The sequence below is a fragment of the Sorex fumeus genome, unplaced genomic scaffold (genome assembly GCF_029834395.1).
Source record: "Sorex fumeus unplaced genomic scaffold, SorFum_2.1 ptg000018l, whole genome shotgun sequence".
Classification (NCBI taxonomy): Eukaryota; Metazoa; Chordata; class Mammalia; order Eulipotyphla; family Soricidae; genus Sorex; species Sorex fumeus.
In genome coordinates this window covers 27,811,805-27,838,777 of record NW_026606075.1, presented here as the reverse complement: position 1 = coordinate 27,838,777, position 26,973 = coordinate 27,811,805, and the positions used below count along the sequence as shown (strand labels likewise).

Here is a 26,973-nt window from a genome sequence, read left to right as displayed (position 1 = left end):
TGTGTTTGTTAAAAAGTAGTGTAGGCCATAAATATATTGCAGGGGTTCAGATGTCTGCCTTGTATGTGTCTGACCTCTGTGGATTCACTGGCACCACATGGAGCCCAGAGCATCTCCGGGTGCATCCCTGGAACCCATTCCCACCTCAGCACTACCAGGAAAACTAGGTAAACCCCAGCAGCACTGAATCCTCAAGCTCTCTCATTGAATCTCAGCTCTGGTTGGCTGAAAGTAATGGGACCCCAGAATACTGAGCACTTCTTGAGAGTCCTCCCCGCCAAAAAGCAGTGTTGGAGCAGGGCTATATCTGTGCTGTTGGACATTGGTGTGGCGAACTATCTCCTCAGTTCAGCATGACCAGCTAACCTCCATCCAGATGTGGGCCCTGGGGAGGGGCCGAATGTTCCCTGATGGCAGCTGGGAGAGAGGCCATGCTTTGCCCACTTGAGGAGGTGCTCAGGAATCCCCTGGTTTCTCTGCAAAAATCAGAGGAGAACTTCTTTCTGGTTTTCAGTGGGGCCCGTTGGCTGCTGCTGTGCTGCTGGCTTACTCTTCCTGCTGTGAAGATAATGCCCCTGGCTTCTTGCTTCTAAATGACAGTTAGAAAACTTGGAGTTCAGTTGCCCACCAGTTGCAAATGTCTGGGGTGCTGCCAGCCACATTTTTGTGCATTTAAATAACATCTTATTTAAGCCTTCACCTTTGCTCCTTCTCCTGAGAAATGAACAACTTGTAACTTTTACTTTATCATCTTGTATATATTTTCTCACCTATAATTCACATCTAAGCTAATTTGGAACAAAATGGAAGTATAAATAAGTTCAGATTCCCAGATTTTGTCCTGAAAGGACCGCAAGTCTGGAATTGAGGCAGAAACACCATCTCTCACGGCATTTGTGATAAATGCTATAGGAATTCTATGCAAACTGCACATGAGAATGCTACAGAGTGTGAGGGTGAAGTTAGTCTAGGAAAGCTTTCTGGAGGAGGTGGCCCTGGAGTTCTAATCTACTGGAGCAAAGATCTTCAAGACAGTGGAAATATATTCAATGCCAAGTCCATCCCACATCAGGCGACACATGGGGGAAATACAGATCACTTGCAGTCCCAGAATGTAGGAATGTGTTTTCTTGCTTGCATGTTTGCATACAGGCCCGTAGGTGATGCCAGGAACATAGCTTGAGAGGAAGGAAGATTGGAAGGGCTTGAAACAGGACAAGACACTGTAACGCCACCCTGACTGCGCTGGAAGTCATTTGATACACGTTAGATCCTTCATGTAGAAGGTCACATGTAAGAGTGTGGAGAGTGAATTGGAGGAGTGGCTGCTGACAGTAAGGAAAGGGGGATACACCTTTGCAGTGGGGACTGGAGAGGTGGACAGAATCTGTAGCAGTGGGAACAGGTGGGTACATTGACTAAGATGGAGGATGTCAGACTGAGGGCTGGGTGGAGGATGTTTGCTTCATTCCTAGGTTTCTGGGGTGTCCTTGGTTGGGAGAGATCTTACAGGAGGCAGAATTATTGCCAAAGCATGTATTCCCATAGATGTGCAATCCAATGCAGATGGTATTGATAGAACACCTATGAGGCAGTTGAATTTACTGGGTTGACAGTTGGACTAGAGTCACTCAACCTTTAAGTAAAAGAATTTGGTTAGAAACTGGGGTTGGAACAACAGCAGGAAGGGTACTTGCCTTACAAACAGCTGGCCTGCATTTGGTTCCTGGCATCCCATATGGTCCTTGGTATAGCATCAGGAGTAACTCTTGAGTGAAGAGCCAGGAGTAACCCCTGAGCATCACCAGGTGTGTTCCCCCCAAAACAAGCAAACAAACGAATAAACGAATAAGAATTTGGTCATAAATGGAGTTCTTTAACTCCAATAATGAATGCATATGCATCATCTAGCATGTCTCCATCTCTAAAGACAAGGTCTTTCATTATTCTTGAGGGCCTGTTAGAAACTGCACGTGTATTCCAGCAGAGGGCAGTATTCAACAAAAGCGAGAATATTCAGTGAGTTTTAGGAGTAATTCAGTTGGAAGAGAAAACATTTTAAGACTAAGCGCTTGACTTTACCACCCCCACCTTTAACCCCAAAGTAAACTTCCTATTTGAGATATAATTAAAAGAGATTCCTAAAAGACCATGTTTTTCTGTCCCTCCTCTGAGAGGGGATGCTCTAAGCTTCTATTTGTAGCTGTCATTAATTAAAAGACACTAACCTGAGCCTGGATTTCCACTGCTGTCTCTGTTAGTGTGATACATGGTTTTATTATTGCCTGTGAACCAATTATGTTTTCATAATTTCATGATTGTAATTGTATTCCCAGATGATGGGAAGCTATTCCAAATGAATTAGATGGCCAAAAGGTCATCTCATTTTGAATACATGCAGACTAATAAACTAATTATTAGTATTTGTTAATCTGCCACCAACTGATTATTTCCATCCCTTGCTGCATTTGTCCTTATTTGATCTTTTACCTTAGGATTTCCTCAAGAGCACAATCTCATTGGCTTTTTTTTTTTAATTTAATACTGTTTTGGGGATTATATGCCAGGTATGAACTTCTGCGTGAAAAGCATGCACTCAGGCAATATGCTCTTTCTCTGGGTTCCAGAAAAATAATCTTGGATGATACTCTGAAAAATGAACATTCTCTGGCCCAATAAGTAGTAATACTTTGGTCCAAAATACTGCATACAAAATCTTCACCTTGGAGCTCCAGCATAAAGATACCTCTTTGTAGGCTCTTTAAGACTTGCAATCAAGAAACCTGTGTAACCATAATAAAAAAATGATTATGAACAAACCCTTCTTCATGGTTCCCAGTATCTGGTGAAAATGGTGACTGGGATACACTTTGGAAAAGGCCCTTCCTCCTCTCTCCTACTCCTGCCCTTCTACAACTTTTTCCTTCTGTTCTCTTACTTTCACCTGTATTCTTGCCACCAGTGTTGGCACAATAAGGCTCTCAGTGGAGGGGTTTAGAAACTCCTCATGCTCATCTCAAACATTCATCTCACCCACCCTGCTTCACTGCTTTGTCCTATTTGGGAGGTTTGTTCCTCACAGAGATTATGAAACCATAAATCATATAGAACCATTACAATTGAAAGCTATGCTTGGAGTATCACGTTTCACTCAAATGAGAGAAAGAATCTGTAGTTCTGTAGTTCCGACCTCCATCGACAATCAAGAATCAGGGACGCTGTCTCGTTTGCCAAGGCATCAAAAATCAGATGGGCTGGACACGTAATGAGATTTGGAGACGACCGCTGGACTAGAGCCGTTACCGACTGGATTCCACGGGATGTCAAAAGACCGCGTGGCCGCCCACCTACCAGATGGTCAGACTTCTTCATCAAGATCCTGAACGATCGGTTTGAGGCTCTTCCTCTTCCTAGAACGAACAGACGCCATTGGGCTACACTAGCACGCGACAGGGACAAATGGAGACGTTACTGGCGCCCGCTTGAGCAACTCGATGATTAACGGGAAGTCAAGTGATTAAGTGATTAGGTGAATTCATTTTTTTCTTTTATTCTTTTCATAGTTAAAAAACTCAGCATGATATTCTATTTCAGTTTTTGAATCACTAGTCCTATATTTTGTTGGCTTCTTCCCTTATATTTCTTGCACATTCCCATTCACAAGGAAATAGGGTTTAGATAGGTTCTGGGCAAAATGATTTCTTTGGGCCTAGAGTAGCAACTCATAGCAGTGGTTTTCAAGCTTTTCCCCTATGGACCAGCACTGGGCAGTGGTTGAAAACCACTGGGCTAGAAGGTCTTCTTCCTCAGGATCCTCTGGAGAAGGTGGAAGAGCCACGGATCTACTCACACAAAGACACAGTCCAGGCAGGCAGATATGAGTCCTACTGGTTATTCATTGTTCCATCCCATCAGTATTTGCTCAGTGACCACTCTGTGCCCGGCACCAATATTCCAGACATTGGTGACTTCAATAACCAAAAAGAAAAGGCAAAACCTTAAATCCCTGATCATCTTTAGGTATGGCCTTCCTTCCACTGTCCTTTGTGCTGGACACTACTGTAGTTCTGGGCATGTCCCTGGAATGGGGCAAAGCACGTACTCTCAGCACATGTCTTCCAGCGGCCAGGGAGAGAGACATTTTTGGGGTGTGAAGAAGTGCCTTCCTCCGTTCTATGCTGGGGAAGAAATGGTGGCAAGGAAAAGGTCACATAATGGGAGGCGACACAGCTTGCAAAGCAGTCACGGTTTAGAGTTTATCCTCTCGCCTGCCTTTTAATAGAATATCCCCCACACTCATAACAAAGCATCTTTCCAGTTAGTCTTTGGCCTGTTGGTCTAGGTTTCTTTCTGGCATATGTGTGATGGAGATGTGCAAACAGTGGAGCCTTGAAACGAAGTCCCTTCCACACGGCTGAGCTGTCTCCTTAAGTTCTCATCATGGGAGCATTTTAGTGGCTTGCATGCTTGGGCAAGTCTCTTCAAGGCTAAAGCAGCCATCAGCAACAATTGGATTCTATTAAAACCCTCAGCTCTGAGCAACCTCAGCCTGGTTTCTAAAAGCTGGGCAAGCTACTCGGATGTGTGTGTGTGTGTGTGTGTGTGTGTGTGTGTGTGTGTGTGAATAAATGGTGAGGTGGAAATATCATTGAGTACTTGCTTCACAGTAAAACATGAATGAGAAAATGCAAATAGAAAACGCTGACCAGTATCTGCCTGTCAAAACTTAGTCAATGCGGTCTCAGCAAGTTACCACAGAAGGCTTAAGAGGAGTTGGTGGTAATTAGGTGCATTCAACTATTAGGACATAGCTCCAGGTGTCGCGGTGATGAGGTGAGATGATATTTGGATTGAACACTCTTTAGAGGAGGTGTGGTAGGGAGAGGCACGGTTGTGTCTCCTTATGCCAGTGTCTCCTATGAGAGATTATTGGGAAATCAAGGCTTCCATTTTTAATACTCATAACTTGATTGTCTTTTCAGAATGGTTGCATTTGCTGCAATGTCCAGTGAAGAGGTTGGTCTTTTCAGCCTGAAATAAGAGGTGCTGGGGTTAGGAAGTAGATTCTGCAGGGATTACTGAGTTGGAAACACAGTTCTTTGAACCCTCAAATGCCTGTTCAGGGAATTGATCTTCACCTAAAAGAAGGGCATTTGGGCACTTTCAAAACAATTGTACAACACACATAGAATATATTTTTCAGTCCTTGGAAGTGATTTATTATGATGGTTTCTTTTATCTTGCAGCTGTTTCTGTTAAACTTTCCATAGAGATTGACTTTGCCAATCCACTTTCTTTCCCTGCCACAGAAAATGGTAAACATGTTTCAACAAATGGCCAAGGATAAAGATAAAATACTAAGCTAATATGAAGCTCATTTTGTATATTAATATGTTCTTGTACATAAATAACAATTCTTCTCCTTGCCTCTCCCAGATCCTCATAAAACTAAAGAATCATAGTTTGAAATAGAGATATTTTGCTCCAAGTGGGTCAGATAAGTAGGTTTGGAAGAAGGACAAGCATTAAACTCAGCTGGGGATCCTGCTGTCCTTGCAATACATTCAAGTTATAATGAAACACACTTTATTTTCTGAATTGAAGTAGAAACAAATCAATGTCTTTAGGATATAACAAAAATATTCCTGAGAAAACAAAATCTTACTTCTGTCCCTGAAAGATGGTTTATATCATTTTATTCAGTCAAATAATAAAATTGAGAGGAATTATGTCATAATCTTGGTTTGAAATATAATCATGTAGAGTTTTTGCTTAATTGATCATTGCAATCACACATTTCAAAATGAGGGTGCATTTTCTCCTCATGACTAAATTGTTTACCATATGAGAATTTGAGAGAGTCTGGGAAGTCACACTAGTGATGTCAAATATCTGCATCATGAAAACATTAAAAATTCTGTTACTTTATTTATATACCATTCCTAGATATAAGCATATTTAAGTACATTATTACATTTCTGCTGAGTAATGAGCACATGGCATGTTATGTGAATAATATCTCTATAAAGCTGTTATCGAAGATATCTAGGAAACAAGTATGTAGTAAAGTGTTGCATTGTAGCACTGTCCTCCCATTGTTCATCGATTTGCTTGAGCGGGCACTAGTAACGTCTCCATTGTGAGACTTTTTGTTATTGTTTTTGACATATTGAATACGTAGCTTGCCAAACTTTGCTGTGTGGGCGGAATACTCTCGGTAGCTTGCCAGGCTCTCCAAGAGGGGCGGAGGAGTTGAACCTTGTTCGGCTGCGTGCAAGGCAAACGCCCTACCTGCTGTGCTATCGCTCGACCCAGTCAAGTGTTAGTAGTGATTTTTTATTTAACTATTTGTTAGTCTTTCCAACTTTTCCAAACCAATTACTTCTTAGGTTCAAAACCAAGTTGCAAATAATTCAAAGTTTTAAAAAGTGATTTCAGGAGAGGTGTCGGAAATTATTTCTGAAAACAGATTGCAGAGTTCAGCTATGAAAATACTGTGAGGACATGACTTGGCCTTGTCTTAGGGCAGACACTTCTCCCTGCACACCCCTCCCAGGCTGTACTTCCTGCCTTTTGTTGGAACTGGTGGACCTTGTTGGCTGGAATAGACCAATGGGCCCGGGGATAAACGGGGCATGTGTCAGTGTCTCTGTGGAATCCCGACTTACTCTTTGTCCTGGTCCACATTGAAAATGGAAAGCCTAATGGCAATTCCTATTAGTAGTCCTACTTTCTTGATGGGTGTGGGCTTTGGGCCACACTCAGGAATTACTCCTTAAAGTGCTCGGGGACTCTATGGGATGCTGGGGATTGAACCTGAGTTGACCACATGCCTGCAAGATGTTTATTTGCTGTACTATCTCTCTGGCCCCTAGCAGTCCTACTTTTAAAGAATTCCTTGGATACTGAGATAGCAGTCCCAAGTGTTATGGTAACCTTTGAATTAAGAGATTAGGAGCAGTAGTTTCTCTAGTTTGATCCCTCTGCAGCTGTGAGTTAGGCCCACAAGGAAAAATGTCACAGCAATTCACCCAAGGAAAGGCTTAGACCCCGCCACCAGTGCAGCCTGAGATGACAGGATGCTTTGGGACTCGCTGAGCTGGTGGAGTGGGAGGAAGCAGTGCAAGAAGCCTTCCCCTGTCTGATCCAGTGTTCCCCCGAGGTGGGTGAGACTGCCTCCTGCAGGGTGCTGGAAAGATGGGGATGGGGCAGGAGGAGAGCAATGTGTGTGAGGGGACCATGGGCAGTAGTAGCCTCAGGCACAATTGAGAGGGAACGGTGATTTCTGTTTGTTGTTCATTCTCGTGGAAATAAGGTAGACTTGGATTGAGAAGCAGAGTGATAATTTATTTTCTGAAAATGGGGGTGATAATAGAGGTAAAAGTGAGGAGACCTCTGATCTAATCAATCTGGTAGGTCAGAAGTTGTGATGAGCTGACACTAGGTAGTATGGAAGTGTTTGAAATAGTTTACAAAAGCAAACAACTTTCCCTTCCTACCCTCACCCATAGTCCACCCAAAGTGAACTCATCAGTTTTGAGCTACTAAATCTTGGAGAGAAGACCTATTTGATTGCTTTCATCATACAAGCACTTTAGTACTAGTGAGGCAGGTGTTGGGTCAAAGTGGATTTGGATTCAGCCTTCTGATCCCATTGATCAGAAAAGGACTCAAGATTCAGAGGGCATATAGCACCGAGTTTTTTGGGCATTTGTGGGGCAGGGAGAGCTAGCTAAAGGACAGTTTCTAGTTGTGCTTTGGGTTGCCCTGACAATCTAACTCAGAGTGCACTTGATGCGGATATTGGAGCGTTTGAGGGTTGGAAGGAATCAGTTTTCTGACGGTCTCTGATGCTTCTTGCCTCCTTCCTGGAGGAGGAGTCCCATTGCACTGTGGGGAGTATGCAGGGAGACTACTGAGCTCTCTGTTTTCCATGTGAGTCTTTTTCTTGCTCAAGTCTCGTTTCTGTGATCCCCTGTTGCAAATGGCTATGCATAAGACCAGTGCAGAATTGAGATCTAGTAGGAGGAAGATCAGTTTTTAACTCCATACAGCATTAAGCAGGTAGTTACTTCACCTGTTTGGAAGACTTTATTAACTGGTGTTCTATGTCATTTGTTTGCATGAATACTAAGAGATTTTGTTTCTTTATAGTTTGGCAATGAAAATGTGTGCATTGAGTTTGTTAAATCTGACTTGCTGGGCATAATCCTTACAGCTGGGTGGGCCTTGAATGTAAGATTAACAGACCTTTAAAACAGAATGGCCCAGAGTTACTGATATCATTATCTGCTGAAGGTTGCTATGGCAATGAGTGGTTTGATTGCATCATGCAATTGGTGCCACAGTGGGCGAGTGTAAAAGGATCCTAGTAATTTAGCAGAAACTTTCCTGAAGCAATTCAATTAAACTGGTAGAGTGTGAGCCAAATTCTTTAAAAGTTCTCAGATATAGTTCTGAATATACCTAGAGAAACTAAATATATATGATCACCCTGTATTTATATATAGTCACATGTTATTAATGATTCTAGGATGAAGATATAAAAGATCTAAAATTACTTTTTAACTGACATAGCCCAAACTTTGTATTTTAATACTGTTTACAGTATTTAAAAATGAAACAGAATTGTGTTGGACCAGAAAGAAAAGACAGTTGGCCATTTATAAAGGCTAACTTTTAATTTTTTTGTTCACATCTGGCAATGCTTAGGGGTTACTCCTGGCTCTGCACTCAGGAATCACTCCTGGCAGTGCACAGTTGGACCAGATGGGATGACAGGGATGGAACCAAGTTTGGCCTCATGCAAGGCAAACGCTCTACCCACTGTACTATAACTCCAGCCCCTATAGAGGCTAACTTTTTAGAAGACTGTGAAAGTGAGTAGGAGTATACTATAAGGGTTAAAGACATCCTTTGCTATTACAAAATGTATTATCTATCAGACTCTATAGACTTCTTCATTTGAAATCTCCATTGTTTTTCTATAGCAGTGTTGTAGACACAGAATTTATCAGAAATGCAGACATGAATCTTTATAATCACTTAAGAGTATATACTCTGCTATGGCTTTAAGAGTATATCCTGTCATGGGCAAAATAAAGTATATGTCATTCCTGAGATCTTTGCAGATCTATCTATAGAAACTTTGCTTCTTGGTTGTCCTTCCTTTTTTTGTGAACTCTATGTTAATATTCTTCCCCACCCACCCAATTTTTTAGGTTTCATGTTTTGGACTTGGGTATTACATTTAATCTTCTGAAGGGTGAGGGTGACTGATGGTGGCATTCTTGTTGCTGGTCATGCTGTTTGTTCAGATGTTACTCTGCTGCCACCTGGAGGCCTTGTGTGGATGTGCATGTGAGGGTGGCGGGATGCGAGGGGGCCGCTTCTCAGCTACCCTCTTGTCCTTACTGACCCTGTTGAAGTAAGTGGACATAACTGTACAATACTGAGACTGCAACCTGTTTGATTAATATGCGTTTCACTTTCAAGAATAATATGCTATGGTGGAGAGCAAATACCTTTTACTCACTTGATGCAAAGCAAGTTCAAAGTTATGCACATTTGAAGAAACACACCACAACAGAGGGAGGGAGTGTAGACTTCTCTGCTCCACCCTCACCTAGGAGGATCTGTCCTGGAAAAGCCACACACACACTGATATCTTACAGCTTTGTTTCAAAGTAGAAATACGGTTAAAAACGTTGGTCCTTGTTTCCAAGCAGCAAGAAGAGCTTGAATACACCTCCTTGGAGATGACTTAAGTATACCTGAAGTGACTTCTTACATGAATTCAAGTAGCAAAGTTGGTAGGGGCTGACAAGTGTCAGAGCCTGCTGGGAAGATGAGTGGGCTTTCCCAGAATGTATATCAAGTAGGGTTGTAGGCAGGCAAACTGAGAGGTCCAGGAGAGGGCTGCATTTTTAATAAAAACTTGGGGGTGAAGATGTTTACGCCCTCTGGTCTTGCCAGGAGTACCCAACACTTCCTTTCCCTGGGGTCTGTGTTTTGGTAGCTATTTGCACAGCAGTGGCTCCTGTTTACCAGCAAGTGAGTATTTTAGGAAGAGAACCAATTAGTTGAGATAACAGAAAAAATATCCCTTAAGTGGGCCTTCCTGTTCATCTCAGAACATCATGACCACTGATATTTCCAGGAAAGTCTTTATTCAGCAAGAGGACACTGGCCGCACTGCCAGGGCCCAGCATTGCTCAGCCTGACACTGTCAGAGACTGCAGCCTCAGGGCTCTGTTGGCATTTCTTGGCTTTCATTGATGCCAGAGCAAAGGCCAAACTTGGTCTGGGGTGAACTGTGCTCCTTTGTGGAGTCGGAAGGCTTTGGAATTTGAGGAACGAGTCCTATAGAATTTCCTCAGGTGGGTGTGCGTCATGCCCTTAGAATCTGGGCTATTTTCTGAAGAGTCTCCTTGGGGTCAGCCAGACTTCTGAATCCATAAGCATTTATTTATTGAACTTTCCACTCAGCCCTTCAGGATTTCCGGTGAGAGCCCCTGGGCTTGTTTACATCTTGGTTCACACAAATAAAACCAGAGCGCAGGCTGAGAAGCTCCAAGCTGTGTTCTGGGCACTACTCTGTGAAGAAGCTGTTTTTCCTTCCTTCCTTTCTTTCTTTCTTTCTTTCTTTCGTTCTTTCTTTCTTTCTTTTTTAAAAAAAGAGCCCAGCTGGAAATCTAGCTTCATGAAGATAACTCTTGCGTGTCTCCTTTATATTTCTAATCTGTTTTTTGTTCCTAGTACAATTTAATTCTTCTTTATTTATTATTATTATTTTTAAACAAAAACTGCTCTCACAGATCCTGATGAAAATTATTCTTTTTGCAGAAGTTAAAAATCTGGAATACAACAGATCACACTTGGAAAAGGAGAATGTAAAGGTAATGCTTTTCTGCCTCATTATTATTTTTTCTTCTGTTTTGCACTTCTCATTTGGGTTAATAGAATAAGATAAAAAATATTCAGTAGGATAAAGTTCATAGTTAATAGAAAAATAGAAATAGAAAAAAGACTTCAAACTAGTTACATTTTTAATAACTTAAAATTCAATTTTGTCTATCAAACATATTTTATGTCTAATATTTATGGCCAAACCTAGCTATCTTTCTCAGTTATAGCTGTAAATGCAAGATGATTGAAAACATTTTCCAAAACAGATTTGTACTTGGAGATAATGTTTGCCAACAATGCATTTGCAAGAATAAACCTGGGAGATGTTTTCTGAGACTAAAATAACCTGTGGCTAGCTTTCAGACATGTTTCAGCTTGGGACAGAGCTTTTCCTTATTTTCGACTTATCTTACTACTAAATGCAGGACTCACTTTCTGTTTACTCGTGGTGATACATAGAACACACCTTAAGCCATGTTCTTTTCCAGTCCACCAAAATTAACGTTAACCTGGCACATAAATCATATTCTAAAATTCCCACCTTGCTTTCATCTTTTCCAGTGTATGAAAAGTCTAGTGGCTCCACTGAATGAACACGAAGACCAGAATAGTCTGGATCTGGGTATGTTCCAAATATTGCTTTCTCCTGCACACTTAGAAGTATCCCATACCTAAGTGTATAGAAGACAGAAGGAATATCTTGTTTGGTCTATTTCTTGAATCTCACCTAGGTGAATTTTCTTTGCAACCTCAGCTATAATACTGAGGGTGGAGTGTCTATTTACTATCTAAAACCATACTTAGACAAACAGAGCAGTCAAAGTTGTTCCTGAGCAGTTTTACTCTGAGCTGGACACCAGCCTGGGATGGTCACATGTTACCTTGTTTCAGTGAAGTAGGAAGTAACTTCTGTGAAGTAAATGTTGGAGGCCAATGGTGGCGATCAGTGGTGCATAATGATGTAGCACTTGGCTCAGCCTGGCACCAGGACCCCCCCAAGCTTACCACCATTTCCCTTTGAAGCTTACTTGGGGAGGGAGGGCCATCTGAGCTTATGTGATTATACTCTTTGGCCTCAGGCCAGATGCTTCTGAGGGACCTGAGTCTGGGGTGGTTGCCCTGTCGCAGAAACCCTCCTCCCCTTCATGTGCTTGGGTATTCTTATGGGCTCTCCTGAATGCTAGTTCATGACTCCCTGAGGGCACTTTCCAAATTGCCCTCAGCATTTTCTAATTCTTCAGGGTGAGTCTCAGGTCCAATGAGTTCTTGCCACTGGGTCTACTGGAGTGGTGGGATCTGAGGGCTTCTCAAGGTGGGGCTCTCTGCATGTGCCTCCTCTGATCCCTGGGCTGACCTGTGAAGACCTCGAGGGCTGGCTGGTGGGAAGCAGAGAAGCTCAGAACCTTCCCAGTTGGAGTCTTCCGAGTCAGCCTCCCACATAGTCCTTGAGTGAGCTTCCCTAGGAGCTGCAGAGGGAGAGGTGGCAGCAGTGGTGGCAGAGTGCCCAGCCTGGTAGGAAGTCAGAGGAAAGCATGGCAAAGCCCAGAGTGAGTGTCCTAGCCAAGGCAAGTGGACCTACAGCTGGGAGGCCAAGTGAGAGGTGGCGTGCGGTGCAGGCACGTGGCAGAGCCTTACAACAGCTCGGGAATTCTAGAGCACAAAGCCAGGTGAGGAGGAATTCCCCTCACTGCCTGTTGGCTGGGTTGCTGGTAGCCTGGCCAGAAGCCATGGGTGAGTGGCCGGACAGAGCTCCTTGTAGGAGGCACTCTGGAAATTGGTGCAGGAACCTCAAGCAACGTGCCCCATTTTTCTAAGGATAGGGCACTAGTTTACTCCTACAGGGGGGATGAGGCAGGAGAAATGAAAGCCAGTGCTGCTGTGCAGATGAGTCCTGCAACCACTGAAGCCCGAGTAGGGCTTTCGCTCAATCACAGGATGTCTCATCTCTACATTGCATCATGCTCCCAGGAATGTTAGCTTTAAAGGATGTTTACCCAGACACATCGCTGCTGGGGGAGGAGTGCTGGCTGTAAAAAAGTATGAAATAGTAGAATTATTTTTAATTTTAGGCTTGGCGAACTCCATTTTCAGGCTGGTCTACTTGCTGCAGACAAGGAGCCACGTATGAGGGAAATGAAAGCCGCCTGACCTAACCGGAGTGCTTTGTCAGTCACATCACTGCATTGGAGGGGGATGGGCTTGAAGGCTTTGAGGGAGAACCGACAAGTCTGATTTTAGTCCTGTGATTTATGAAAAGGAACGTGAAGGAGAATGCCTGGTGCTAATACTCACCTTTTCCTTCACTTAAACTCCTTGGATTAAAAAAAAAAAAACTCCCTTGATATTATGCATAGAAAATGATCCTAGGTTTCTTTTTTTTTTTAAGAAAAAAGACAGAAACGGTAGGCAGATGGTAAGCTGGAGCCTGGAGCCAGGAACAGCTCTCCCCGCAGGCCACTTGCCACTTCAGAGCTGTTGTGCTGCTGTGTATGTGCTCAGAGTTTGCGCTGTCTCTAAGGAAATGCTGATAAATGGGGAGGAGGAGAGATAATAGATCTTTGCTGGCTTCATTATTCAGAGTGGCATATCGTCTTTGTGTGGTCTGTCTGCACACCATATTGGGACAGGAGCAGTTGAAGGGTTGAAGTCTACTTTTTAAGACATTAAATCTGGGGCTGGAGAGATAGCTCAATAGTCAAGCGTGTATACTTGGGTTGGGTAAGACCCCAAGTTTGATTCCTGGCAACCTGCACTGCAAGGTATGGCCTTGGTGACCCCTGCACTACTGATTCTAGCAATATTTTGTCACCAGACCTGACATTGAATCATTTGGCCTGGGTATCAAGTTTCACCACGAGTGGTCCCAATTCCTTAGACATTGTTTCAGCGTTCCCAATTAAAAAAATTAATTTTTAAATTGATTGTTTAAATTTTTTTCTTTGGAGCACTGCAATTTATATACGCTCATGATAGGGTTTGTGCATACAATGTCCCATAACCTCACCCTCTACCAGATTCTACCTTCCACCACTGACAATTACCTCTCCTACTCTTTACCATGCACTTGCTAAGCTCAGTCCCGTAGAGCAGTTTATAGGTTCTGTTGCTTTGGACATATGTTATTCCCTTAGTAAGTTTCTTTATATGCCACAGATGATGGAGAACATTATCTGTATCTTTCCCTCTCTTTCAGACTAACTTCAACTCAGCATGATACTCTCTAGATCCATTCACAGACAGAAAATTGCATGATTTCATCTTTTCTTATAGCCAAGTAATATTCCATTGTGCATATATGCCACAGTTACTTTATCTAATCATCTGTTCTTGGACACTCAGGTTATTCCCAGATTTTGGCTCTGTGAGCAGTGCCTTAATGAACACAGGAGTGTAAATTACTTTTTAGAATGAAATATTTGGGTTCTTGGAGGTAGATTCCAATAGGTCACATTGATAGGTTAAATGGACGTTCAATTTTTATTTTTTTGTCCATATTGTTTTCCAAAGGGATTGAACCAATCATTGTTTCCATCATCAGAGAAAAAGGGTTCTTTTCCTCCCATATCCACACCCAACTGTTTTTCTTTTTGGTTGTTATTTTGTTATTGTTCTTTTTTAATGTGTACCAGTTTCACTAGTGTAAGGTGATATCTCATTATTGTTTTGATTTACATTTCCCTGATGATCAGATATACAGAGATTATTTTCATAAACCTGTTGGACCATCTGTATGTCTTCTTTGAGGAAGTGTCTGTGTTCATCGCTTTACCCAATTTTTTGATGAGACTGTTTGTTTTTGTTAAGTTTTACAACTGCTTTCTATATCTTAGATATTAGCCCTTTGTCTTGTAAGTGGTGGGAAAATATTTTTTCACTCTGTAGAGTGTCTTTTATTCTGGTCATCATTTCTTTTGTGGTGCAGAAGCTTCTTAACTTCATATAATCCCATTTATCTATTTTTCCTTCTGTTTTCTTGACCAGTGGATGGCATTGAATTAGTAAAGTAAGTAAAGGCCCTCCCGTTGATCGTCGATTTGCTCGAGCAGGACCAGTAACGTCTCCATCGGAGACTTTGTTGTTACTGTGTCTGGCATATCGAATACTCTCGGTAGCTTGCCAGGCTCTCCGAGAGGGGTGGAGGAATCGAACTCGGGTCGGCCATGTTGGCCGCTTGTAAGGCGAACACCCTACCGCTGTGCTATCACTTGAAGATATATCCAGAGTCAATGTTATGAAGGTTCTACCCATGTTTTCCTCAATATAATTTATGGATTAAGGTCTTATATTGAATATTAAATTCGTTTTGAGTAGACTTCCGTACATGGTGTGTGACAAGAGTCTGGGTTAAATTTTTTACACACAATTGATTAGTCCTTCTAACATAATTTGGTAAGGAAACTCTCATTGCTCCACTTAATATTCTTTGCTTATTTATTGAATAAGCGCTGTTCATATACTTGAGAATCTGTTTCTGGACTCTCAGTTCTGTTCTATTGGTCTGGGAGTCTGTCTTTATTCCAATATCAGTAATTAATTCTGAAAATAAATGGAATTATTTATTGGATTTTGAAGCCACACCTGGTGGTACTCAGGGGTTAGACATAGCTCTGTTCTCAGGAGTAACCTCTGACCATATGTGGTGGCAGGGATTTGTATTTAAACTGGGGTTGACTGGATGCAAGGCATCCTCAACCCCCGAACTATTTCTCTAGCTTCAGAAAAATTAGGAATTGTAGATAGAGTAGAAATGAAAAAAAAAAATGCAATCTCTGTAATTCTCACATTCCAAAGCAGCTGCTGTTTCATTTTCCTACCAGCATTTTCCCTATGCATCTGATTTTGTTTTTAAAAAGTAAGTTATGATCACATTGACACACACACAAAAGATCCTTGTGTCCTAGTTTGTTCCTTTAACATCACAGGCCATGATTAAGCTCCATTTCAGGAGGCGGTTTAGAATGGTGCTGTGCTGTTCTCCACAAAGCATGACTGACTTTCACAAGAAGAAAGAACAAATATCATGGAGTCTCTGCCAGGGAAGGGAAAATCTTTCTTGTCACAGTGTTTACTGTAATATATAGACTAGCCTCATTGTCAGCATAGGCAGAGATAGGATCACAGTACCTAAAATACTTTGGGTCACTTAATACTGTGATTGTTACTCAGATGTAACATGAGAACAAGAAAAATCTCTTAGTGTTAGGACACAGAGGAAAGGCACAAGGGAGAAATATGTCGTGTGCAGAAGAAAGCCCAACTTTTTTTTTTTATTGAATCACCATGAGATACAGTCACAAATCTTTCATGTTTGAGTTTCAGTCATACATTGATCAAACACCCATCCCTCCACCAGTGCACATTCTCCACCACCAATGTCCCCGGTATTATACCCCCTCCCCTCCCTTTCCAACTCTCCCCCTCCCCCATACTCTCTTTATACTTTTGGGCATTAGGGTTTGCAATACAGATACTAAACAGTTATCATATTTGGTCCTTTATGTACTTTCAGCACACATGTCCCATCCTGAATGATTCCTCCAGCCATCATTGTCTTAGTGATTCCTTCTCTATTCCATCTGCCTTCTCCCCCAGCTCATGAGACAGGCTTCCAACTATGGGGCAATATTCCTGGCCCTTATGTCTACAGTACTTGGGTGTCAGTCTCATATTATGTTATTTCATATTCCACAAACGAGTGCAGTCATTCTATGTCTGCCCCTCTCTTTCTGACTCATTTCACTTAGAATGATACTCTCCATTTCCATCCATTTAAAGGCAAATTTCATGACTTCATCTCTCCTAATAGCTGATAGTATTCCATTGTATCGATGTACCAAAGTTTCTTCTTTAACCAGTCGTCTGTTCTTGGGCACTCGGGTTGTTTCCAGATTCTGGCTATTGTGAACAGTGGTGCAATGAACATACAGGTGCAGATGTCATTTCCACTGTGCTTTTTTTTTTACCCTTGGGATACATTCCCAGAAGTGATATTGCATGGTCATATGGAAGCTCAATTTCTAGTTTTTGAAGGAATGCCCATATTCTTTTCCAAAAAGGCTGGACCAGTTGGCATTCCCACCAACAGTGAAAGATCGTCCCCTTTTTTCCCACACCCACACCAACTCTGGTTGGAAAGCCCAAGTTCTTACCTGAACTCAACATCTAACGCACTCGGTGGTAGGAGAAGAAATCAGATAGAGATACCGACTGAAGGAAGGAGCTGCTTCAGTGTGCTCAGGCTAGAGGGCACAGAGCTTTTGTGAGCTTTCGTGAGGTTGCAGAGACACACAAAGCTCCTCACAGGAAGTGTAGGGAAAGCAAAAGGGAAATGCTTGCAAGATCCTGAGAAACAGCCCGCCCAGAAGAGAATTGTAGCTGGCAAGTACAAAATCTCTTTTCAAGATCTCCATGTCACTGTACATTTGGAGGATTCTGGATTTCTGTGGAGTTGGGCGAGGGTCTAGTGTAGAAAGTCTCAAGCTGATTTGACTGGGCTGGAGCGAAAGCACAGCAGGAGGGCATTTGCCTTGCGCGCAGCCAGGCCGGCGGAGCCGGGATTGATTCCTCGGCCTCTCTCGGGGAGCCCGGCAAGCTACTGAGAGTATCTCGCCCCCAAGGCAAAGCCTGGCAAGCTCCCCGTGAGGTATTTGATATGCCAAACACAGTGACAATGAGTCTCACGATGGAGACATTACTGGGTACTGCTCGAGCAAATCGATGAAAAATGGTAGCATGGTGTTCCTTTTTCAGAAAAAAAAAACATTCAGAGACCCCGGAAATATGCCTTAAGCGAACAAACAGAAAGCACTTCCTCCTCAACTGTAGCAGAGCCACTTACTGTCCCCTACCCTGGGCTGTTCCAGGGGAGGCAGGGGCAGGACATCTGGAAGTGGTGCCAGTTTGTCAAACCTACAATAAGAAGGACACATTAGGCCAATCTTTTCTCCTTATGTTAATTAATAATTTGTAAATGGAATGAATACTTACAAGTAGTTTATAAACGCTTACAAAAAAGCAGTGTTCACTTGCTTTTCAAGAAAGAAACTTTGTAAAGGTTCCAGGTTGGGCCATAAGCTCTATTATTTATTTTTGGATTTGTTTGGGAGTCACACCCAGCAGTGCTCAAAGCTTACTCCAGACTCTGTGCTCAGGGATTACTCCTGGCAGGACTTGGGGGACCATATGGGATGCTGGGGATAGAACCCAGCTTGACTCGTTTAAAGCAAATGCCCTATAGCAGTACACTATAGCTCTAGCCCCATATCATGTTCAATTCTAGGACTTGTGTCAGCGGAAGCCGATCCTCTGCTGGTGGACAGCTACCAAGTAGTGTGTATCTACATGCATGGGAACCATCAGAATGATGCATACAAACATGAAAGAAGGCAGTGGGTGAGGAAGTGCTTAGCAGAGCTCTGAACCCTCTGAAATCTAATTTTTCAAGCCTAATTTTGGGCAGATCTTTCTGCATGCTTCAGACTACAGAAGTTTCTGTGGGTCCCCCTTTCATCTGAAGAGCAGTGCAAAGGGGGCGGAGAAGTTGTCATCTTTTGAGGGGAAAACAAAGCTTGCCAGTAATTTGGTTTTGAAATAAAGAGCCTGCAAGGCGATCCATTGCAAAGGCCTGGATACTTATGAAAACTCTTACTCAAATTTCATTCCTTTTATTCACTTCACTGAAACTTTCTTATTTGGGTTGTTGAGGTTCTTAAACATATTTTTTAGTAGGTGAAGCAAATGCCTTACTGGCATTTTGAGTATGATAAGCCCAATTTGGTGTTCTTGTCATGAGTGCTTGCACTTCCATATTTGTGACTTAATTCTCCTGTGGATGCGAATTACGTATTTAGACCAGTGGTCTGCAGATCAGAGCCAGTTCTCAAGGATAAAACAGTTGAAAACCACTGAGTTTGACAATTGGAATATGTATTAACAGACTTTTGTCCCATAGGTTAAAAGAATTTGGGGGTTTATGTGCTACAGACTAGGAAACAGGAAGAAACTAAAAGCCTGTTGGAGGTGTAGAATTGTCTTCTTCAATTTTGATTAAAAAAAATAAGCAACCAACAACTTCTGAATCCCAAATCTAAGCCATTGTCTGGCATAATGATGGGTGTAATATTCTGCTAATTATTTGCTCAGAAATGCTCCCCAAAATATAGTGAGTTAATGTTAGGTATTTGCTCGAGTGGGCCCAGTAACGTCTCCATTGGAGACTTTGTTGTTACTGTGTCTGGCATATCGAATACTCTCGGTAGCTTCCTGGGCTCTCCGAGAGGGGCGGAGGAATCGAACTCGGGTCAGCCATGTTGGCTGCGTGCAAGGCAAACGCCCTACCCGCTGTGCTATCGCTAGTAACATTTTGTTTTTGGTGATTGTGCCACACCTGGTGGTGGTAGTTAGAGGTTACTCCTGGTCACACTCAAGGATCATTCTTGATGAAGCTCAGAGGACCATATGTGGTATTGGGGATAGAACAGGGTCATTCACATGCAAGGCAAGCACTTACCCACTATACTATATTTTCTACCCAATCTAAGTACCAAGTTAAGTACTAAGTGCTACCCAATCTTAGTACTTTGTAACAAGTACTAAAAATCTAAGTTTGGGGAAACTCATTCTCCTTTTTCTTGTTTATTTGTTTTGGTTTTGTGGGCCTCATTTAATGATGCTTAGGCTCTGTGGTGAGGGATCACTTCTAGTGCTGCATGGGGATCTGAGGAGTTAGCTGCATGTGAGGCAGGTCCTTTAACCTCTGTCCTATCTCTCTGGACCCAAACATAGTCTACTTTTATCTCATGCTATTTCAAAAGCTGTGCGTGGAATGCCATTTCTATTAGGTTTGTTCTCTTACAGAGATTATCTTTGTAGATTTGTGGTAAATGTGAAAACTTTGAAATTGAATGAAAACATTTTGTCAGCCACTGAACCCTTCAAGACTGTTTCTAAGCATTATAGAGGAGTTAAATGATTGTAATGTTCCCACAGAGTCATCAAGTCACGATGAAGGGAATGGGTTTCCACTTGTATCTTAAGGGACATATGATGTTTGGCATTCAGCCTAACTCACCTGTATTATAATCTAAATTGTCTTTGTTCTCTGATTTCACAAACTATTTTAAAATTAGAAAATTTTTGGAGGGGAATTAAAAGTTGTAGTTTTTTTCCTCTGAACTCTAGATTTTCTTTTTTCTTCCCCCCCAAAAAAAAACTCAACTCCAAATAAAACAATCTGAGTGAGTAAATCTCATAGATTCCTTTTTAAAGTTCTATTTTGATGTTTAAATAAAAAATTAGATTATATTCTGAGTCCAACATTCCAAAAACCCAACACCTCAAATATAGTGTGGTTTTATTTTTGCATTTTAAAAGTGCAGGGGCTGGAATGATAGTACAGTGGGTAGGGTGTTTGCCTTGCATGTGGTCAGCTAGGTTCCATTGTAGGTAACCCATATGGTCCCTTGAGACCAACAGGAGTGAGCGATCCCTGAGCGCAGAGCCAGGACTGAGCCCTGAGCATAGCCATGTATGTGCCCCTAACAACAACAACAACAGCAACAACAACTCCCCCCCCCCAAAAAAAAAGAAAAAAAAGGACCCACTCTCAAAAATAAAAAAAAGAGCATTGAGAGAGACAGAGAGATAGAGACAGAGACAGAAAGACAGAGGGAGGAGCGGGAGGACAGAAGAGAGAGGAGAGAGGAAAGAGGAGAGAGAGAAAAAGAGAGGAGAGAAGTAAGAGAGAATGTTGGGCAGGAGAGATAGTACAGGAGATAAGGTGATCACTTTGTATGTGACTAATCCTGTTTTTGTACCCAGCATGCATATATGGTCCTCTGAGCACTGTCAGAAATTGCTCCTGAGGATTGCTTGGTATGCCCCTCCCCTCAGAAAGCAGAGATAAAAGTTTTCACTGTGTAAAGTGCTCAGTTATTACATGCTGCTTGAAACAGAGGATGAGTTCCTGGAAGTTGTTAGGGAGATTTCTAGTCAACAGAAGAAAGCTTAGGGCAGGAAGGTGACATAGGTGGCAGTACACAGGCTTCCCATGCTGGAGGCTCTGAGGGTCCACTGCACACCCCAAAACTGCACGGCCACTGTGGCCCACACAGTTAGCCCTACACTGGGCTTCATGCACCTTCAGATGTGCCCCCCATTTAAAAAATAAATCAACCCCAGGGAGTAGTCACTCTTTTTAAAATCATACATTATTACATACAAATAAGATTGGAATGTTTAGGAAATCCCCCAAAGATTTGGATTATCAATTTTAAGCAATAGCAAACTAATTTATAAAGCATAAAAACGTGATACAAAATATATCCTAGATATAGTATTGATGGGACTTATTTTCTGCAAAGTTTAAATTCCACCCAGGGATCAGGGGTTTCTTACCCTCACTCTGGAACATCTCTGCTTACTTGAGTGTTTAGATTCTTATCAAAAGAGCTGTTCTCTCAGAGGAATCATGGCCTTTTGGGCTTGATTGTGATTTAAGCATGTTTATGTGAATTTTGGCTTGATTTTTACTGAGTGCTGTGTGGTTCAGCCTTGTGATGGGACTTTAGCACAATTAAGTTTCTGGTTCCCTCTTATTGCTAGGTAGTAAAGCTCTAATAATATATTGGGACAATTTGTTTTAGCTTTTAGAGTAGCTAATTTGGAAGACATTTTGTTCACTTGGGGGCTACACCTGGTTGTGCTCAGGGCTGAGTCCTGACTCTGCACTCGGATCTCTCCTTCTGCAGTGCTCAGGGGACCATATGGGATGCCAGGGATTGAGCCCCAGTTGGCCGTGTGCAAAATAAATATTCTACCTTCTGAACTATCACTCTGGGCCCTGGAAGACATTTTTATGAAGCATCATCTCTAATTTCATGTTTCAGGCCTGGGTAAGAAAGTCAACATTACTTACTGAGTCTTCACAGGAAGAGTAAATGCAGCGCATATAGAGGACAGCGACAGTGCAGCCCAGACTCAGCTTGAAATCCAGTCGTAAATGTTCCTTGTTTCTTCATAACATTAAAAAAAAAACATTAGAACCAAGAGTGACGTAAAAGATGCCCACAGCTTGAGCAGACTTTGAGATAAATGGGTTTCCCCAGATTCTGGAGGTTTGTCTGCCAATAGTTTCTGGTCTTCTGAGGAAAACTCACCCACCTGAAGGTGCTTGATGGGAGAGTTTCACTAGGGTCAACTCTAGGGGAAGCAATTGACCACGGAGAGACTCTATTTATTTCCAAGAAATTAAAATCATTTTCAGCATGCACTCCCTTAAGATCTGATGAATCCCTCAGAGTGGTACCTTCATGTAACTTCCGCAGAACTGATTTGAATTCTGCCCCTCTGAATTAGTGATTTGGAATATTCTTTGGACAATAATTTATTATTCAGTAAATTTAGATTCAGGCCTTATGTTGCCATCCTTAAAAATGATTCTCAGATTTATAGGAAGGTTGTGAAGATGGTTGAATGTTCCCTTTCATCTTCTCCCTCTACAGTTCCCCTATTATTATCATAAGTTATTTTGGTGCATTTTTTTTATTATTTTGCTTGGTTTGGGCTTTTTGGCCCAAACCTGGCATGCACAGGGCTTACTCCTGACACTGTGCCTGGGAGTTACTCTTGGTGGGGCACAGGGTGACACTCTTGGTACCTGGGATCTAACCAAGATTGGTCACATGCAAGGCTTAGGTCTCTGGTCCTGCTATGTTACATTTGTTAAATGAACAAATTGCAGCTACTATTGATTAAAATTCATCTTTTCCTTAGATTTCCTTAGAGCTAATTTAATTTCTTTTTTCTATTCTGAAATCACTACTTACTGTTATGCTTCCTTAGACGTTTCTGAACTCAGTTATTCAGACTCTCCTTGGTTTTCCTTGTTTTTGATCCTTGGTAATTTTAAGGATGACTGGTTACATATAGGGTAGAAAGTCCCCCATTTATCATTTTTCTAATGTTGTCCGCATGATTAGATTAGTAGTATGAATTTGGAGCAGTGACAATGCCACTACATCCTGTTCTAGTATAGACCATCAATATTGCTTCTTACTGTTGGTGGTCTTGGCCTGACAGAGGTAGCAGGTGTCAATATTTCCCCTGAGAATGAAATCAATACACAACCCTTTCTTCATTTCATACTTTTTTGGAATAAAATCTGATATACAGCCCCCTCTTTAGTGGCTGATGTTATATATTTGCAGCCCCCTTATTAATTGAGTTATTTATATTTATATAAATACATGGATATTTATAATTCGGGTAGTAACTGAATACTTTTATTTTTGTTGAAAGAGTCTTAGCTTTGACATTGGAAAATCCCTTTAGTTTCTTTGTTGTTCCAACATATCTCCATTTTTTTAGGATAGTCAAATTATTCTCTATGGTAGTACGATCACAGGTACTTGATCTGCACTTGCCAAAACCTACAGAACAATACATGGATACTAACACTGCACTTGCCAAAACCTACAGAACTGTTTGGAACACAGAGTAAACTTTATTGTGTGCAAATTAAAAAACTAGCAGGTTGTGGGTTCCTGGGATGGAAGGCAGAACATTACAAAGCAATTCAGCTACATTAAAAGTGTGTGAACTATCTTTACTGTTATAGATGGACGTGTGTGTACATGTGTGCAGATCTCACTATCTTTGGAAATGAGTAGAGTTGACAAGAATAAAAGCAAAGGAAACTTTACACACTGATCTCTAGGTGATAATGTGATTACCACATGGTAAAAGTCAACATTTTGTTATTGACTATTTATGTAATTTAGGAATAGTGGATTATTGAGCGTAGACACCAGGTTTATCACTGATTAGGAGATCACAGATAAATAAGAAAGGATACTAGGGTAACTCATGTGTTAATGAATTATCTCTGAGGTCATCATATGCCCTTATGTTTAGGTAGTACAGATACACATTGTTGAAGATGGAAATATTCATAGACATATCTATATACATAGATTAGGACCCACATGTATGTTTTCTTTGTAAGTTTAGTTGACTTTTTGAAGCTATAACATACCACCAGGAGCAGATGCAAGATGAAACTGCACTGCACTGCATTGCCCTCCCATTGTTCATTGATTTGTTCGAGTGGGCACCAGTAATGTCTCCAGTGTGAGACTTGTTGTTACTGGTTTTGGCATATCGAATATGTCATGGGTAGCTTGCCAGGCTTTGCCATGTGGGCACAATACTCTCGATAGCTTGCCGGGCTCTCCGAGAGGGGTGGAGAAATCAAACCCGGGATGGCCAGGGTCAGCTGCGTGCAAGGTAAACGCCCTACCTGCTGTGCTATTGCTCCAGCCCAAGATGAAACTATACTTTTAAAAAATGTGATGGGGGCCAGAGCAATAGCACAGCGGGTAGGGTGTTTGCCTTGCATGCGGCTGACCCAGGTTTGATCTTCGGCATGCCATATGGTCCCCTGAGCACTGCCAGGAGTAATTCCTTAGTGCAAAGCCAGGAGTAACCCCTGAGCATTGCTGGGTGTGACCCAAAAAGGAAAAAGAATTAAAAATGTGATGGCTGACATCACATTGTACATGGATCTTAGATTTAGAACCATTAATTGGTAGTTCTGGGTTTATGTTTTGGGTTTTTTTTGGGGGGGTGGGTGAGGGAGTTGGGGGGCGGCGGTGGGATCCTCCAAGTAATTCTCAAGATGCCTAGGGCCGGCAGTTCAATACAAGGGCCCAAGGATGTAGTAATGCTTGAACTCTGTGGTACCAGAGATTAGCTGGGCCTCTCCAGCAGTGCTAGAGGCTCCAGAACCACATCCTGTGGTATTCAGAGGATTATGGGGGTGCTGGGAATCATTGAACCAGGGCCATTCACATGCAAGTCAAGCTCCTTAGCCTCTATACAAGTAGTAAGCCTCTGTCAGTTACTTCAGGAGAACAACCCTCTTGCCTCTGTGGCTCCACGTGAGGATTATCAGGTTGGTCCCAGGAGTGATGTTGGCCCGCAGTTTCCTTACAGACTGATGAAGGGCTTTTTGCTGTGGTTCAACAGCCTCTGAGGCACATCATCAGTAGGAGAGTATCTGGGCATCTTTTTTAGCTTCACCACCCTGGTACTGCCAATCCTGTCACCTCAATTGGCATAGTGACCGCAGCAGGAAACTTCTCCTTTCAATTTGCAATCTTGGACTTGGTGGCTGAGTACTTCCTCTTGTATAGGGCCTTTCTGGAACATACAGCAGAGCAGGAATATTGGCAATCCCTCACACTAGGACTGGGCTTTGACTGCAGCAGGGCTTTCCCTTTTCTGGTGAGGGTTTTTCTGAACCTTTCCATCTGCACCAATAATCTCGAGTCCTACTTTCTTCTTAGCAGCTGGCTTTTCTGCCTTTTCATTTGCCATCTTGTAAGACAGAAAAGACCCACACAATTATTCTTTAGTGTATTATATAAACCAGTATAGAGCTCAGCTCTTTTTTTCTATGAACTGAGCTGTCTATGTAATATTTTCTTCTTATATTACATGTAGATGCATCCTAGTACAAATATTTTATTTTGTTGGAATTCTAGCTTATCCTCTCTTCCAACTTATAAAATTGAATAACAAAAGAAGCATGTCAGGCTCTCCAGAGAGAAATGCAGCTTCCATTTTTCAAATAATTGAGATAATGAAGGTAGTAAGGCAATAGAGATATCCTGAGGCTAGGGCTTTAATATAGCAGGTAGGGCACTTACCTTGCACAAGACAGACCGGGGTTTGATTTGGCATCCATATATTCCTCTGCAGTGCCAGCAGGAGTAACCCCAGAGCATCACTGGGGTGTGGCCTAAAGAGCAGAAATAAAGAAAAAATAAAAAGCATTTTTATTTTTCAAGAAAAGAAAGTATGGCGGTAACTTATAATTTCAACTTATAATAATCTATTACCATGAGAATATTAGACTTCACTGAGTAAATACGAGAGCTGTGGAAGTTCCAGAAAGTGAAAAGAGAGATAAGAACACAGTGGGAATATTCAGGGAAATCACACCTACAAGATTGCCAGGAATTAGCTAACATTTGATTTCCGGGAAGCTGAGGGAACACCCAAAATTTTGAACCCAAAATGGCTTTCATCAAAATATACCATGCCAAATTATTAGAACTCAATAATAAAGAAAAATTATTGGAGATTTCTAGGCAAAAGTAAAAGGTAACATCGAAAGGCATTTATATTAGGCCTTAATCAGTCTTTTTTTAAAAAAAAACCAGAAGCCTACAGATTAGATGTAAGTAGAATATTGTCATAGTCATACTACCAATAGACAAAAACTGCCAGCCACGAATATTCTGCCATGCAAAATCATCATTCAAAATACAATAGAGAAATAAAAAGGTTTTTTTTTCAGATAAACAAAAAGGAATAGTTTACCATAACCAGACATATGCTATAAGAAATGATGAAAGGGGTTCTTCTACATGAAAAGAAGAAATCAAAGATTATAAAATCCTCAGCAAGAAAACATATACTCATACAATGACTACTACTACCGTTACAGGAAATGAACAATGGCAGCCTGAGATTTAAAGGTGGAGGGAGAAAAAGGATGAAATAAATCTGGCACCAGCACAAAAACTTTCTTAGATATAGAAAGTATGATTCAGTCCCCATAGTAAGCACAAAACAAAAATTTGGAGAAGAGACACAGGATAAAAATTGAAGGAATTGAAAGATTTTGCCAGGGTAAATCCTCCACATGGAAAGCCATATCAAACCAAAAAGTTTTAGCAGATAAACAACAAAAATATAAAACAGCCAGAAAGCAAAAGATAGGCTGTAAGTAAGCTTCATATATCAATAATCACCCTAACGGTAAATGGTCTGAATTCATCAAAAAATGCAGAATGGATGAATGGGTGATAAAAGCAACAATCACAACTAGATTTATCTGAACTATGTATACAAGAGTTTCATATCACATCATATCACATATCACATCACACCAAGTATGACGGCAAACAAAAGCTGAAGTGAGTATATGGAAATGATTTAAATTATGCATTGTTTGGATGATTAAAATTTTTATTATATTTTAGGTAATAAGATTTTAAT

General features: G+C 41.7%; 1 protein-coding gene and 1 pseudogene across 1 annotated transcript in view; one reads left to right on the top strand and one right to left on the bottom strand.

The window, feature by feature from the left end:
* Positions 1–26,973, top strand: part of ARHGEF28 (Rho guanine nucleotide exchange factor 28) — a 364,650-nt gene that overhangs the window by 173,871 nt on the left and 163,806 nt on the right. Inside the window, exons 8-9 of the mRNA XM_056112429.1 lie at positions 10,846–10,898; positions 11,470–11,530. Coding sequence (XP_055968404.1) covers positions 10,846–10,898; positions 11,470–11,530 — 114 coding nt within the window. The remainder of the gene's footprint in view (positions 1–10,845; positions 10,899–11,469; positions 11,531–26,973) is intronic.
* LOC130021675 (60S ribosomal protein L6-like) lies at positions 24,806–25,284 on the bottom strand (annotated as a pseudogene).